The sequence below is a fragment of the Hermetia illucens genome, chromosome 1 (assembly GCF_905115235.1).
Source record: "Hermetia illucens chromosome 1, iHerIll2.2.curated.20191125, whole genome shotgun sequence".
Taxonomy (NCBI): Eukaryota; Metazoa; Arthropoda; class Insecta; order Diptera; family Stratiomyidae; genus Hermetia; species Hermetia illucens.
This window is the reverse complement of record NC_051849.1, coordinates 183,006,854-183,024,847: the sequence shown is the minus strand read 5'-3', so window position 1 is coordinate 183,024,847 and position 17,994 is coordinate 183,006,854. Positions and strand designations below refer to the sequence as shown.

General features: G+C 41.6%; 1 protein-coding gene across 2 annotated transcripts in view; it reads left to right on the top strand.

Moving 5' to 3' along the window:
- The first annotated feature begins 1,951 nt into the window (after positions 1-1,951).
- LOC119661475 (mucin-17) overlaps positions 1,952-17,994 on the top strand; it is a 538,210-nt gene continuing 522,167 nt past the window's right edge. For both annotated transcript variants that reach the window (XM_038070838.1, XM_038070837.1), the window contains exon 1: positions 1,952-2,601. In XM_038070838.1, the coding sequence (XP_037926766.1) occupies positions 2,593-2,601 (9 nt within the window). In that variant the 5' untranslated portion in view covers positions 1,952-2,592. The remainder of the gene's footprint in view (positions 2,602-17,994) is intronic.

Genomic DNA, 17,994 nt, shown 5'->3' with positions numbered 1-17,994 from the left:
CCCTCCAAGCAAGGTCTGACTCACAGTCCTCCTCACTGGCGGGAAAGTGCGTTTGAACCAGCTCCAGGGTTTCGATAGAAGATTCCATCCAGGAGTCTTCCGACTTTTTAGGAAAGGATGGGCTCTTATGTTCCTTGGACAGAATCTTACTGAGCCTCGCGGATTTACGTGTGCTTTCGATGTTCTGACAATAGTCCAACCAAGACCGCCTCTTGGCGGTCCTAATGGCCGACTTGTACTTCTTCAGGCAGTCTTTGTATGGCTGCCAGTATTTTTGCCTGTAGCAGATGTTGAAGATTTCTCTGGTCAGCTTCCTCAGGCTAGAGAGATCTTCATTCCACCACGGTGGCGGGGTTTTTTTGCTATACTTAGTAGGGCACGAGACTTTAAAGGCGATATCGAATGCTTTCTCCAGAGTCCCGACCTTTGGCTCCAGTTCGTCTGTCACGCCAATCTTACCAATTTGCGCACCGGAGAGTTTGTTCTTAATTACTTGACCAAACTTTCTTCTGTCGATCCTTCTGGGGTCTCTAAAGGGTTTGGCGGCGAGATCTAGACTGAAAAGTATCCAACTGTGATCAGAGAAGGATCTCTGGTCAGACACTTTCCAGTCCTCCACCCTAAGAATCCCATTGTCGGTTGTTAGGGTGATATCAAGGACCTCCTCCCAACCGTCAAAGTTCTCCGAGCTGGGGAAATGGAAGATTGGCGTACTGCCCCTGTTTCATACCGATAGGTTTGAGGTAATAATAAAATCAAAGAATGACTTACCTCTTTCGTTGATTTCGCAGCTGCCCCAAAGCGTATGCTTTGCATTGGCGTCGCAGCCTATCAGCAGGTTGGCTTTCTTTGTTGCTATGGTGTTCGTCAGATGTTGTAGTTCTTGTGGCAGGTCATGGTAGTCTGGAAAAATTTCTCTTCTTCGTGTTGTGTTCTGCGTGGAGCAGATTCAGAGGACCGGTCTCATGTCCTCTGTGTCGGTCGGTCAATCTAGGCAACATGGGCATTTATGTAGTGAGCGTTCCTTCACTATCATTATATATTTGGTAGCACATTTTGCCATTGACTGCCATAGTTTTCTCAGCTTGTAACCTGCGAGACAGAGTTACTGCATTATGCTTACTTACCTTAGCACTTTTCAGATTGAAGACGAAGCCACGCATTTGGTACCGACCACGGCGGAATTATCATTATTAGTCTGATTTATGTTTAACATTATTTATGTGAAAAAGATGTCGGTTCCTCCGTTATAACAGAAAGATGTTCTTTAGTTAATTAACTCCAGTAAATCAATCACTCAAATCAGGAAATATACTTTCCAGTTCATAGAGAAACATTTGTTAATTTGCTTTTCGCTACTACCTACCATCACCATTCGCTTTCCTTTGTGCGAGGAGTGGAACTACCCAAGCGAGTCCAGAGCATCACCAGAAAATACCTAAACAATCAAATGCTCCCCCATTGAATCAATTCTGTGAGTAAATTAGTTGAAGTTACACGACAGCACTTCGGATTCCTACTTGTAAACAACCGTCGACAAGCCAGTCGCCAGTCCCACCCATTATCACATCCGAATCACTTTACATGAATTCGCCCTAAGCAACCAAAATTGCAAGTGGTACCGGCCGAAAGTACCGCTGCAAGTGGTCAAGCGGCCTTTTCCCTTTGCAGCCTGCATATAACATGCTTCCTTTCGCCACATGCTGGAGTAGTTCTAGTCCGCAGGTCTGCAAGGTGCCGGCGGAGCATATATGAGTTCCCCTGGAGTTAATGCACATGCGTGTGTTTTTCACATTTTCCATTTTCCCACTTGTTTCCACCGCACTTTCCCACGTTCTGGTTTCGTTCCATTGCTTGATGGTCCCATGGCTCCAACTCCACATGAGTTCCAGTTACGGTATCGGTTTTTCACGTCGCATTTTCCACCTACCCACCAAGCAACGGAGGCCCCCAAACAAGTGAATTTTCTTCTGCGGAAAATCCATTCCGTTTCAGTTGAGTTTCGGAAGTCGATTTCATAATACCGCAGCCTCGTGAGTGTGTGGTGTTCGGAGTGAAAATTATTGGTGAAGTCACAAGAACAGTTCAGAAATATCAAAATTCAATAAAATTGATGATTGCCAATGCAGGCAGTGAAGTGAGTGGGTGGATAAAGCCAGGAAATAGACGAATTCGTATTCGTCCCTCGGCTTGTGTTGTGCGTCCCTTCGAAACCTTTAATTGACCATAAAATCTGATGGGCTCCCGTGGGAAGAGCAAACAACATTCGTGAAAGTGATTGGAGGGCGGCAAATCCCGTTCCAGGACCTTTTCGGCAGTGGTGATTTATGACGAGTTTTTTTTGTTCAGTTCCCGTTTTGCGTCCTATTTTTGTTCAGTTTAGGACACGTCACTGTGTCTTTTCCCGGCATGGATTTTCTTTGCGGATTCCACGATCGTAATTGTTTCCAGTTGTAGTGAAGTGTCGGAACCACCGATTCGCTGAAGACAGGATACAGGATCATAATAATACAAAAAACTATCAGCGAACACTGACAAAAAGGAGCCTTTGGAATTTTCCTTGATTTGGTGTCAGAAGAGGACGAATCTAGAATGGCAAAGGTGATTGAGATGTTCATGTTCTTCCAGTTTTTTCTCTATTTTTTTGTGCAAGGAGCTGGTTTCTAGGAAAAAACGAACAATTCGATGACATAACCCATTACTACGTTTTGCTCCAGATTATTTGGTATTCGGGTCACTAAACTCCTGGCTTTCTCTCAATGGCTGTGGCTGTTATTACAGATCATTCCAATGAAATTTTTATTCTAATACCGGTTTTTCAGTACCATAGTTACGAAGTTCATTATTATCTTTCAGAAACTATTGGCAAACTACAAATAAACAGTTTTCTTTCTAGTTTAGATTAACGGATGGGAAAAGTCTAAAATTGGGTAGAATTTCATAGAGGTTGGAAAATGGAAACTGTTCACTGCGTGGTAAGGCGAATATAATAGTAAGAAGAATTCGAAGAATTTGACCAGGATTCCAACTGCTGTTTGTTGTTACTTTGACCTCAGGTCACTTTAATAAATCTATGGCAACTCAGTTGGCTACATTATATACCGTAGTATAAGCTCTCCTGTAAAATACTTTATCAAACTTGCATCCAATTCTTGATTTTATTACATCTTCTGGTGAAGCTCCAGGAATTCTGCTATTTGAAGTGGTAAAGAAAAGTGCGTATGGCTTTATGCTTGAAGGACAAAAATGAGTTATCCTTTGAATCGTCTTGTTTTCCCACTGTCTTGGTCACGACAAGGGTTGAAATATAAGTTTTCTTTTAGCTTTGAAAGATTCTGCTGAGTTTATTCACCCCAAATGATCTAATCCCCTGACTTACTCTTTGATAAAGGCTGCGACGTCATTTGTTACGTTCTACGACTTTTCATTTTCGTAACGCCAATAATCGGTAGAAGTTTTAGATAATTCACTTTAGCATTACATTCATTCACCCCAGCTAAACTTGTTTGATATTTTACCATATTTTCTGCTTATTGTTCTTTGGAAGATGCTGTCATCTGTTAGTTTATTGTGTTGAGTTTTGTCCTATAGAGGAGCCAGGATGCACCTTATCCATTTTCAGAGTTTTGTGTAAAGTGGGATTTGATTAAAATCGTTTTGCACGGTCTGCCTGTTGATTTTCTATAGTTTTGTAAACGATCAGATACCATATTGTGGGACTTTAACCATTTCTCCTCACCCATTATGCTCCATGAAACTATTACAAACATTCGATCGTGGGATGGGTTATACCCCTACCGAGTTACATTTACGATGAGACTATATGCTGCATCGTTCAGCGTTGGCTTTAAGAAGGGCTGCCCATACATGTAAACGGGGGGTCTACTTTTCTTCTTCACTGTACATAGTGATGTGGGGTATCAAATAAAAGGTCTCGAATAGTACTTTCTGAAGCTTGGGAATTAGATGCAATGAGAAGGTGACGGAGGGATGGTAGAAAGAGGTCGCTTAAATTAATTCTTCCTTGGCCGCAAAAATCACGACCATTGGCCCGTCTGTTATCAGACTTGACACAGTGGATTCAAAACGAAGCCCCCCTCCGTCAAAGTCGGTCCCCAGCCCATTTGAGAGAGGAAGAGTCACTAAAGTCTGAATGGTCGGGTAACACCTTGGTGTCTTTGGGAACAGGCAAGGGTAAACCCAACCAGACTAATGGTATAGAAAGTCAGTGCTTGTGGGCTTCGAAAGCGGCTGCGAGACCTCGGAATCGGACTGATCTTTCGGCTGACCTTTTGTTTTCATTAATGGTTTATGATTGGATTTTGGAATGTACAAATTAGACATTCTTTTATTAAGCAAGGTAAGGAGCTGAAACTCTGGGAAGCACTACTCACTGTCCTGTTGAATTCTGGCAAGTTTGTCGGGAGTAAGCGTGAACCAGTTATCGGACTAATGTTTGCGGTATCCGAACACAATACCAACTGCTAGATTTCGGTCCTTGGGAAACTTGATATTGAGGATCGTTACGATAATGGTGGGGGGTTTGTGACTTTCTGCGGTTTCGACCACCTCGTCATTGGTAATACGCCGTTGGAGCACAGAGTCTGCCATAAGGTCAGTTGGGTGTCAATTGACCGATAACGTACCTTTATTCAGATTAACTATATCACGATCATTAGTGGATTTAGGAATTGAGGGAGGAACTGAGGAAGCACTGGCATCAGTCCCCCTTAATCTCTAGTGTATTGGAAAATCTTGGGAAGTGGAGCGTACCCAGTGACAAAGAGGAATTTGTTATTACGTTGATCATGGAAACAGAAGCCCGTATCGTACCGTATTCTGCATTACAAAAGAATATGTTGCTTGCTTACAAATCTTTCGGTTGCTCTGTGAGGGACGTTTACGGTAGATTATTCATCCACGACAACGAGCAGCTTAAAAATTGGATGGAACTTTTCACTACGACTTTCAAACCTATAGCAACTGGTGAAGTTCCACTTTTATGGATGAATTTAGTAATCACCGTAACATGCGGATACCAACTACTTCTGCAAACAAAAAGGAAATCAATGCCCTCAAGCAGAGCAAGGCCGCTGGGCTTGACGTCTCAAGGCTCTGGCCGTGTCTACAAAGCTATTTCTTCCATTCATCCGCAAATCTTACGAATCCGATGTATTTCTTCGTAAGTTCCAGTTCTTTCGTATTATCGGTCCTGTTCTCCAGCCTGCTTTGTCCGTTTCTTCCCTTAAAAACCTCGGCTACCCAGATAATATCTGTTTGTTCCTTCACGGAGTTATGGACCTTTATCTGGCTCTGAATGGTTTAATTTTCGTTTTCAAATGAAAGGTCTCGAATAGTACTTTTGGAAGGAGGTGTTGGTCGTTTTGGAATGAGATGCAAAGAGGGTGTGGTTAGATAGAGGTTGCTTAAATCAATTCTTGCTGGACCACAAAAATCACGACTATTGACCCGTCTGGTATTAGAAGGTCGACTACATCATAGCACATTGCACAGTGGATCCAATGAGAACCTCCGATCGCCATAGTCGGTCCCCAGTCCCTTTGGTCGCTGGAGTCTTTGGGGCCAGGCAAAGGCCAACTCCACCCGGACCAATGACCCTTTCTATTAAGACGGGAAGTCAGGGACCCCCTGAGGTAGTGACTCCCTTTTTAGTTGAGGAGTCGTAGAATTTACTCAAAGTATACTGCTTGCTTGTCGTAAAAAGTCATTAAAAGGGATAAAGTTTTGTGGGCTAGCAACCCGTAAATATGGAAATCAATTATGCTTCAGAAGCGGCTGCGAGGTTTCGAAATCAGTCTGATCATTCGGCTTCGACCCCTTAATGATTGGATTTTGGAATATGTGGTCAATTCTTGTTGATGGTATTGAAGTTGTGCAGCATGTTCTCATGCTTCGAATTCAGCGAGCAAATCAGCGACTAAGGCGAAATTGTGACCGTGATTGTCAAAGTGGGTTCTGATAACACCTTGCTCTGTTGCTTCCACCACTTCGGTGGCACATTGGTCGAGCACAGAGCCATACAGTTAGTTGGGCCACAATTGACTCGCAACGTATCTGCAATCAGATCGACCACATCGCTATCAGCAGTGAGTTTAGGAACTGTTTCCTGGATGTGCGCAATAAGAGAGGCGCTGATATTGGTCTCATTTCATGGTCAGCTGTTTGCGCTTGCGTATCGGTCCACACCTTCTCGCAGGGGTAGGCAGATTTGACACTGATACTATTTAATATGGTTCGCTTACGGGACCTGACAATCGAATGATATTTGGAAAATAATTTTCATGATGGCTTAGATCTTAAATAGCTCACCTAAGAATTTCGATGAGTGTTGGGCCGTCGGCCGGAATTAGGTTGTCAGCTACGCGTTGAAGGGGCGTCATAAGATCTGGTTGATTGTTAAGGCACGGAAACGGATCGAGAAGTATAGGGAACTGAAGTCTTTTATTGCTGCTACGAGTAGAGGCAAACGTCATGCGATTGAGCTCCGCGACAAAAATAAAGTTCATTATTGCGTTGCTCATGGAAGCAAAAGCTGCCCGAAATACCTACGATTTCCCTTCTGTATTCCGTATCAGAAAGAACTTGCTCCTTGCTCGCAGCGAATCTTGATGTTCTCGTGAGCGACGTTAATCATCAACGACGACGAGCCGCTTAAAGGGTTTAGGAAACACTTTACCTCGATTCTCAATCGTATAACATCTGGCGAGTTCCACCTCTTGTAGATGAAATGACTAGTCAACGTAACAAGTGGATATCATCATATCATCTCGGAAATCAATATGCTCGCTGGACTCGACGGTCTGTGTATGCCTGCAGAGCTGCTTCTTCCGCTTATAAGTAAATCCTGGGAATCCCAGATTTCTCTGAGTGAGTTAAAATTCTTTCATGTTATCGGTGACGCTCTTTATCCTGCTTTTTTTCGGGGGATGTGAAGGAGATACTAAGTGATTTAATACGTTCTACGGCTTTTCGCTCTCGCAGCGTCAATAACCGAGCTCTCTAGACCTTCCCTACTTCTAAAATTGTGATCTTCCTCGCATACGAGCATGCTACGATTTTTTCTATCAGCTGTACTGCTAAGGTTTCTTCAACATAGGTTTTTTCTTTCGTTCACAAATTTCGGATTGAAAGAATATCCTTGGTGTTACCTCTACTATTACCACCTACTTATAGATATCTTCCTTTCAACGTTTGTTATGATTTTCGTGACATGAGAGACAGTCCTGAAGTCGCAGCCTTATGAAAGTCCCTCAGTATGTCATTTTAAACGGTCCTCTGTGAAGCTTCCAGGCTTTCTAAGAATGTTTTCCAAACCGACAGATGTCGCAGATTCCTTGAAGAAAAGGACCTGCTCTCGTCTTAAGTCTGAGAAAGCCGACAGCTGTATATGAAATGCAGGGCCTTGTAGTTGTCTGTCTCAAGTATCAGATACAACTAGACGAAGCAACCGCCCTGATTTTCTTTAAAGGATAGTTTAGAGAGCAGGATCTCTATGTTCCAATTTTTTAAGGGGCGATAAAAATGACGCCCCAGTGACCTTAGATTTCTTTATAAAAATTTTCGCCCGCTGTTGAATCTTTTTCATCATGCGATTCTCCTCTTTTAGATCGAACCTAATAGTGAATTTCCTGACTTCGGATGTTAACTATAGTCCCTCCATTGAAGAGCCAATCTCTCGTGCACTCAAACTCAACGGTTTGCAAATATTTTGGACTCACCTTATTATTCTAATGCCACTAGAATAGCGCATATCTCCTAGAATATGGTTTCTCTGCATATTGGATTCGAAGCAGACATTTTGCTCTTTCCTCACCGCTTTCAGTGTACCCCCACACTCTGTAATCGTAAACTGCTCAGGTGTTGTAAATATCTTTATATTTAGGCTACAATGATCGATGAGTATTCCTGCTATGATCTTAAGACTTTTCTTGGTGAAATTTAAAAAATTCTTGCTTGGGTTCGTAATTCTCCATAAGCACCCTGCTCTATTCATAGTAACGTCGCCCAACAAAGTTGACTCTGCCATTCCTCTTCTTTTCTTCATAGCTGTGAACCTCTTCGCGATCCCACATGCTTCATTTCTTTTCAACCTAATATGGCCTGGAATCCAGACTTGTTGCCGAGCGTAGCCAGTCTACTAAGGCGTACCTATACCGGTTTAGAGTATTGTATTTGCTAGCTTTTTTAGGAGTTCTCTATTAGTGGTGATAGTACCCACGCCCACGGACAGCTTTCAGAAGTGATCATGACAATAGAATTTGTGTCTGGCCTTCCTTTTTCGCTAAAATCCTGCCAATCCAGAAGGCCACGATGTACCCGAGTCGCTTGTAGATTTGGGCTGCATGCGAAGTGTTACCGAAAGCTCCTTCGATGTCTAAAAGCATCGCGTAATACATTCATCAGTTGATACAGGACAGTGTCGGTTGACCGTATTGCCCGAAGAACATGTTGACATCGATATGAGGGATTTTGTGTTAGAACTTAGTACTCTCCATTGTTTTCAATACAAACGATGTCAGGCAAAGTGGTCTGAAAGATTTATAGTGGAAAGGATTCTTTTTGTCCGCTTTCGGAACAAAGACCACCTTTGTCCGCCTCCATACTCTTGGTACATATTCTCTAACTACGCTCACCCTCACCATCCTACCCATTGCGGGTGATTTCATTGTTTTAAAGGTTCCCACTGTACATCTTACTCTAGCTTCCGAGCATACCTCTTTTGCTACTTTTCAATTTTCCTCTTTTCTTTGGGGTGTATTGCAGAATATTGTATCTTCCGCTATGTGATAGCGCCCCGGGAAATGAGGTTTTAGAAGCTCCGCTTTCTTTTTTCAGACAGGCTATAGCTTTGTATGGTCTGGATGCTTTTGTGGTTTGTTGAAACTCTTCACTGAATTCCCTAAACTTGCTGATCGCGTTACTATATGTCGCCTTTGCGTTTTTGTACCTCAGCTAGTCACCGGTCTGTTTTGGCCCGTTGAGAAGTTTTCGGGCCTCGGTTCTCGTTTTTGTCAGGTTTCTCTCACACCAGCGGATATACTTTGAATTCGTGACTGTCTTAGCCGCTGGCCTCATGCGTGTCGATGACTATGTTGATGTCTTCTACTATTGTTTTCCGTTCTAGCTGACTCCTGTTATTAAGGCCCACTTGTATATTAGATGGGCTATGTTATTACTCAGGTGTCAACCTGTTCTCCTGAGATTCCTGACTAGTTTTTCTATTTCAAAATTATCTTCATCACAGTATTCCCTAGAGTTATGTCTAGTAGGTCTGGCTTGGTACTGATCGCGAAAGTTAGCGTGTTTCCCATATTTTATATTTCCAATTTATTGCTAAGGCCAAAATCAAGAAGGTGCTCACCTTTTCGATTGTTGTCGTTGCATTCCCCGATCTCATGAGGGGCATTAGTATCGCCCGAAACGCCGAGATAAAGTGGTAGCTCCTTTTTCTCGCAAAACTGCAATTATTTGAATTTTGCTTTATTATTCAAAGGAGCAGAGTTAAACCAGTGTCTAAAAATTTGCCTCTCTCCTGATTGCGAAACCATCAGCAATTTTTATAAAAAACATAGGAGATGATGTTGGTCAACAGCCCGGGAAATCTAATTCCTTACGATAAGGGTATTGGAACGAGGAAGTATCGGTCATCAAGAAATGGACGCGGAGAAACCAAGCGGAGTATAATTTCTTTCCCAAAACATGGTGATACCGCAGTTACATGGGTGGACATTTTTCAGTTCATGTTATTGTCTCTGCAATGTTGCCACGAAATTGATGGTACTGACGAAGGAAAATGTAAACTTAGGAGAAAAACTTGGTGAAATCTTAATTGGATGCATTGAGCGTAAATTTTTCTCAAATTTGTTAAATATATGAAAAGAAAATATTGTTACCAGCCCTGGGAGAAGTAACCAGAGCTATATCCAGCACGCGTGGTAGTTTCATTAAAAACTAACATTTAAGCCTCGGCATTCAAGGATTCCGTATCAGCATTTCGGATATCTTCTCAATTATTGATTTAATTTCTCGACTCTAGAGCGTATTCATCAACCTGCAGGTACCGCTCTGGCTTTTTGTTGAGTTCGTCAATTATCTTTTTATAGGTCATTGATTGTTTTGGCCGAGTTTTTCCAACCATTTTAATATTTAATGCAATGAATTCACGCTTTCCCCACTGGTATTCGATTCCTGTTTCGACATCTAGAATTAATAATTTCAAAAGGCTCTACTGCAATCAGACGCATAGATAACGCTTAAACCATTCGATTTTAAGCCTTTTTTCATATTTCAGTGTGACACCAGGTTACCTGGTGAATGGGTTAAGAACCAAGTTTTAAGCCAATTGAATATTCACGTATGTAGCATGTTCCTTTTATCTCCTATTTTTATCTGGTATATATTTCTATTATTTCCCTTAATATCGATTACCTGGTAATGATGATCGATTCGAGAATGTATTCCGTGTTTTTACCGCAAGAGGAATTCCAAATTACCTACATACTTCCTCCTTGCAGACCACAAATTTGAACCCGAAGCGCCCATGGAAATTATGGCCAATTACTGAAGATGCAGCTTTTGCAAATGAAGGTTTGCCTAGGCTATCTTAGTGCTAACCGTTGGCTCCATTAATACTTGAAACTTTTCTCCAATGTCGGAGTCTGGTCCTTCGTTTTCGGCGCGATATTTCGCTGTGCTTCGCTTTTCGTTTTAAGTCCTAGGTGATTCAGGTTTAGGTCGTACATCTTTTCCTTCTCAATGGGCTACAAGTAGAACAAGTCCAATACTCGATCCTGCCCTTTCGGTCCGCGACCGCTGCGATTCTTTCGCGGATCTCGGTAGAATTTTCGTCCGATGTGTCCTCGGAAGGAGGTTTCTCCCTGTGCATATGCACCAGTCTGTAGCTCATGAGACAGTTACAGCGTTTAATGGCCTCCTGGAATCGGCTATCTACCGCGCTATTCCTCTACACTTCAAGGACGTTAACCGTTTTTGAATGCTGCAAATTTATTTATGTGGTTTTAATTTGTGCAAAGAACTGTCGTGAACTGCGCATTCTCGTACTGACTTTGAGAGCCAAAGTGCATACGCGAAAATTCCAAATCGGTAAAAGAGTTCCAGCAGCCGTTGTAGCCGTTTGTTTGCCATTGGTCAGGGAAACTTCCGGCCTGTTAGTTTTTCTACCCGATCTAGCGTTTAATAGCAATCAAATGACATGACGCTGTTTTGGTTTCGCTACGCTAGCCCTCATCTGGAAATTAATAAAAGCCCTGGACGATGGCAGCTAACTAGTTTTTTGGGCTCTTTAACAGCTTGGTACAGCTTGGCAGCACTATTTGACAGATAATGATTTGAAACAGATTTGGCGCATTGCGATGGTACAGTTCTCACAATAAGGGCCTATTCTTCCTAAGTTGTCCACACGCTTGCTGTCGTAATCCAATGATCTGGTGTAGTCAATAGGCTTCACTGTAAATGGAGCTTAGTCGTTGTCGGTCAAGCTTTTTTGCTACGAATAAGGTTGACATGCTGGAAACTTCAGAAAACTGCTTGTGTTTGTTTTGGTAGCGGATGGCACGGGTGATCCCTTGACCTTAGCCTTGGACCACTTCAAACGGTGTGATATACTTGTAGGCGATTTGGCTTTAAGTGGATTGTTTTTTTTAAACATTGTTCAGGTACGGGTTGAAACTGAGGAGTGCCTTGTGCACGTTTTCTACCCCATCTTAGCCTCTCTAACTACTCAATCCTCTGGCCGATGGTTACATCCTAACTTGTTATTTGATCAATAATTAGCTTTTGAATTTCTCTGTAGTTTCCCAGAGGATTTTGTCTACTTAATAGGTGGATTTTGTCGTACAAATACTTTGGTATGACCAAGTAGTAACCTTCATCGACTATCTGCAGTAAATTTTAAGCTGGTTGAGAAGTTGGTTCGTTTCTTACATTGACCATTGTGTGGCTCCTAGGCAATGCCCAATGACGGATACTTACGGGAATCCAATAATTTCTCTCGCAATTATTACGTTTGCAGTAGTTCATTGTTGATCAACATATTCTAAAAGTAAACAAAAGTTTGCAGAAACTTAATACCGATTCTGTCTTCAGAGGACATGAGAAAGTTTTTTTGAAAGTAGAATTCAAATGAAATTTACCATAAGTTGGAAAATTTCCCAATCTATCAGTTTTCTGTCTTTTACCATAAGAGAATCGAATTAATTGGATCCCAGGCGCAGCATCGATATATTCAACTCAAATTACAATAGAGATTCAATTAGCATGAAATAAGCACATTCTCACCTCGTTTGACTAATTTTTTCATGCTCCCAATCTGCATCTGATACACAGTGATTTTCTTGGTACAGATACATGAATATAATTTTAATGCCTCATTTTAATAATTGATTATTCTATTGTCTACAGATTTGCTTCTGTTTTCCACAATTTCACAACACAAATAACAAGTTTTTTCGGTCTCTATGATTTCCATATTTTTTGATTGTTTTACTGAGAACAATGTAAATTTTATAAAAATTATAGATGCAACAACGGTTATTTCGTTTGTTTAGAAGATTTATTTGTTATGATTAGTTTTTCCTTTCTTCTTCTATGCTTCCTCGAAAAGTTCATGATCTTATCCAATATCCATCACCTGGGAAATGCTTGCATGCTTGTTTGATGATCATGATCTCAGTAATGACCTGTTGTTTGCCAGTTATGTTACCTGTCGGTAGATTAATTCCACCTGATCTGATGGGCATTTCCTCCTTTGCTATCGACTTCTTGCCTCAAGATGTGAATGAACAGATTATTCAGACTCACATGTGTGAATGTGCTAAAGTTGCTCATCATCTTGCATCTGAGCGAACGATTGCAAACGTGAGATGCTCATAAATAAGATACGATTATAATCCGTTAGCAATTTCTTCATAGAAAGTATTCATTTATTCTCCGATAATTGCCAATAATAACATGAAAACGAGTCTAAGAAATATGGATGAATTGATACAATATTTCAACAGGTGTTTAGGAAGCGACAAGATGATGTCAAAATACGACACAATATATCGAAAAGATCGCAAGATAAATTGAATACCAATTGTGCCGACTAAATAATTGAAATTTTCAGTGCACATTTTGAAATACATTTTGGGTGGTTTGGTAATCAGGATTTTAGGTAATGAAATCAAAATAATTGACTCTTTTTTGGTAATAAAGTAGTTTATTCAATAGTTTTTTTTTGGGAATCAGTCAACCCTTGAAAATGAGAATGCTGAAAAATGGAAGAACTGATTCTCGAAATACTGTTGAGTAGACCACTTTTTATTGAAAAAAGCGAAAAACTTCCTTCGTTTCCATTACTCATTTTAAATGTTAAATTTATGCCTCTTATTGACTTTTCTGTGCAACATTGAACATCCCTACAGTTGCTTTCTTCTTAACAGTGGATGGTCTAATACTAATTGCTACCTTTGGTTCCACTGAACTACTTTCTTGGCGAACCAGCCTCCTCGTTGCCAGAAATATTCGACTGCCCTGACACACGCATCAGGAGTGTTTCGTTCAGTTGAGCAAGTTTCAGCTGAAACTGCTGACATATCCCCAGCAACCGGCTGGCTATTCCCTACAGCGTTGCTTGACTTACGGAACAAATTCAAATTCTGCGAACTGTAATTTCTGGCACAGGCATTCTTCCGTTGCCAATTGAATGGCATATAAATCCTCCCTGGAGTATGGTCGTATTTTTCCTGAGAGGTGGGGCCAGTCCCTTAATATGGTTCTCCAAAAACATACCCGAGCATGAACCGCCCTCATTACCATCTCCGTCTGGGAAGAATAAAAAACTGTAATCCTCAAAGGCTCTGGGCCATTTGTCGATCATTCTTATTTTTTTGCGATTATGACTGAGCGTGTGAGTTCTCAAAGACAAATCTGGAAACCACATGATTACTTGGCAGAGTTACCCGATATTTGTCCATGGATTTTCAACTGGGCACATAATAACACGATTCGCCGCTTTTCTCTGTGCAAGTGATATTTACTGTTCGATCCACATCTAAATGAATGTGGGTAGATTAAAGACAGCCTGGATTTTCGCAGGAGGGGTAGTTCTCGTTGCTCCAGTAATACTGAGCATTTGGATCTGTGCTAGCTGCTTTCTCCTGTTGTTAAAGCTTACCCTTGGACACCTGATGATGCATGCATGTATCAAAGTGGGGTTTGTTATGGAAGTATACATCCAATAAATCTATTTTGGTGAAAGTACCCAGGCCGATCGCATCCTTACGAGCACTAGAGCAAACACACGATTTCTGGTTTTGTTCCTGGATATGATGATGACCTTCTAAACATTTAATTTTTTAACGGTTTATAGAAGCTGGATTGGTGACCCATGAACATAACTCATTCAATCTTCCTAGTGGTACAGAGTCGCACTCAAAGGGATCCATCCATATCAATGATTGTTAGGTGTACATTGTGTGCAAAAAGCGTGCGTAATAACCTTTGTGTCCTCCTGAAATGATAGAGAGGTCTCCATCACCAGGAACCATAATAAGGAGGAGACAACCTCTTCCATTGTACAGCCCCTAAGATATCTTGCCTTAATAGATTTTCGACTAAACACATTGAGAATCTTCCTCCATTTCAACATGTGAAGAATCCAACTGATTAATAGGTACCTTCGGTGGCCATGAATATGCCCAAGGTGTATTCCTTTTTCCTCTTCTTCAGCTTTTCCCCTGTTCAGAAGTCGGGTCGACTCGTCTTCATCATGTGCTTGATCTGAATGGAGTCGAGAGACTCTCAAATCACAATATAGCGTATCAAGCCATCGTTGTTTCGGCCAGCCTTCTAGCCATATGCCATTGAGTTAGATGTTCAGGCCAATCTTGTCAAGTGAGTTCTCGTCATTGCGAATTACATGTCCATACCATCGAAGATGCCTCTTTCAAAATTTCTGTACGATCGCTGTAACCCCATGTTGATCCCAGATGTCTTCATTTCTGATGTGGTCATGGCGTGTTACGCCCCTGGTCCAACGCAACATCTGTGCCTCCATTAACGCTTGGTGCCGTTCATTGTCTTTGATAGTTGGCCAACACTCACAACCAAAGAGGGCTGCAGAGCAAACGACACTGCAGTAAATTTTGGTCGATCACGAAGACCGTCTGTTGTAAAATACCACTTCATCTACAGATATCTAATTCTGGACTTTACTTTGAGCTCGTGAAGTGCTGTTTCTATGAATCAAGTTTTCGGATGGGCATGTTGTCTGTAGTGAAGCGGCTATCTTGAAATGCATGTAACTCTTATGAACCAATCAATCCTTTTAGTAAAGAGGAAGTTAAATTAGTCAGTTTTCGTTTATAAGGGGGTGTCCTTAGTTTGGGAATGAATATCTTCTTCATCTCATGCTAGATAAACGGAATATGTTCTGAATATTTCGACCTAGGGCATGCATTTCCTCTATTACTAGGGAGCGTGTTAAGTGCTGATTCAAGTAACATTACCTTGCATCGAAAAGTTCAGTCTTTGGTTTGAGTGCTGCATGCGGCTGTCGCACCGCCGCTGTGAGTGGATAATGCCTGGCAAGTGCATTTCAAGCAGGTGGTTTGCCGTTTTCCAACGTGCTTTCAAATTTGGGGTTGCTTTGAACAAGTCGCTCTGCAAAAGGATCTCCATGTTAATCGCTTAGCCATCCCTATGTTGTTCCTTAGAGCTGCGTCTCTTTGTAGCGATTTCAGCTGGCGTTTGCGTCTTTCTTCTTAATATTTAGAATCAATTAAAAAAGCCAAAAATGACGCTTCTTATAGAAAAATGTGAAAAATAACAACTTTGGTTTTACTTTTTATGTCACAAGTTAAAAATTGTGGATTTGCTAGACTATTAATGGCTACTTTTAACAATTAGCAAGAAAACTGAGGTAATTTCTGAAAAAAATCGAACAGGAATAGCATACCAGCAATATGGTATGGAACTACCTCAATCAAAAAAACTTAAAGCTAGATACAAAAAGAACTATGATGCATGACTCGCTTTTGGGTAATAGTATCGCGAGTCGCTGGAATGCTCGCTTTATCCAACTTGAGTGAACACTTAAGCGATATTGACTAAATCTTCTTGGTTCGGAGGTGAAGTAAGCTCCTGCGATTCTGCAATGTAGTCTCCGATATCATACTTTTGTATTTTGGTAAGGATAATGATTGCAGGTTCGAATCTGGTGTGGCAGCCTTCACAGGATGCACTCTTATGAACTGGGGACTAACTTCAGACTAACTTTACTAATTCTGTTTCTGAACTGGATTATGGGGAGCAAAAGTCGGAGCAAGTCCCTGGCATTGCAGGATTGACTTAATTTTAATAAAGTGAAGCGAAATAAAGTGTAAGCAACGCATTCAATCGCAGAAGTAAGCTTACCCAACAGTTCATCTAAAATCAGATGCCATTGACTGGACCAGAATCCGCTCCACATTCACCTACACAAGCTCGTTGACACCTTGGGCGAATGCTTTCTTAACATGACAGTAGTTTTTCGACAGACTAATTCCTGGTAACTAGACTTACGATGTTATGTTTCGAAAACACGGATCACTTTAGGTAACCAAATATGCCTTTGAAATTTATAAAGATTCCAAGGATGTATTTGCTAGTATAACGGATAAGAAAGTTTTATTAAAGCGCCGTCGGTGCAACTGCCTTTTCAGAAACCATACCGCCCGTCCGACACCAGACAATATGCATTCACCCTCAGTCGCTGTACCATAATCCTCTCCAGGACTTTGGGGAAGCCCGTGAGAAGAAAAAAGAACCTTTAGCACGGAGGATTACTGTTGCCCTTGTCAGGTAACTTTGGAGCAAAACAATGTTCGCAATTTTTTCAGAATGCAGGGAAATAACCATCCCGTAAATAACACCGATATAGTTACTGAACAAGGACTAAAGGGTCATCGCTATGCTCACCGACGAAAGGTTTGTAGTTTTCTTTCTTCGACTACCTCAACAGCTCTTTACAAGACGAGAGTCCGAGAGGAATTTCTTCCTCTCCCTCATCGCGTTCGGTAGGAGACACCAAAGGTTCAGCCCAGCAAGGCACAAATCCTATCACGTCATTTCACCATAGGCTCTCCGTTCACCTTAATGCCGGTAATGTCATGACTTCGTTTTCCTTTCCCCGGTCTACTGGATATGGCAAACATTTCCGCAAGGGCCAGCGCTGTGCTCACTGATGAAAGGCATTCAGTCTTCCTCCTTCGATTGCCTCAAAAACTTTTTATAAGGCGAAATACGTAGCTTGTAAGTAAGTCTAACTTTGACAGTGCTTTTTTAGGTATTAAGCACTTGCTACGGGAAGCATTCATCCACCACCCGACATACTTTGGAGCACTTCGTTCGAACTTCCTCAGCATGTCATTATTCACGATACACATCTAGTCATTCAACAATTCCACTTTTTCATCCACAGTCAAAATCACAAACTTAGAGAAGGGAGAGCGGTAGCTAACTCATCCTTTCAATGGAAGTGCGGTCACTAACAAGGTATCATCCAACAATTTCCAAAATTGAATAAACGTCTTTGCTACAATAACTACACACGCAACGTTAATGTCATTGACGCCATTCAAACAAAATAAATCGTGATTAACAAACATTTTAGATAATACATCTCCTTTACGTAATATAGTATGAGCAATCTAACTGTGCCACATAGAGGAAACCGCATTTGTGTCTATGCCCAGGATAAGTGGCGTACCGTGAACACGCGGAACCACCTGATTGCAGTACAATGCTTCAGGTCGTCTATGGGCGGACAGTACATGCTAATGCAACACCTTCTCACATGGTAAAGCACACTCATTTCTTTCGGCAGAGTGCCGAATGGGATTATGCCTACTACCGCGAGTACTGCGGCATCTGGCATGGTCATAAAAGCGCTGCAAACCCTAAGAGCTATCAGCCTCTAAACCGAATTCACCT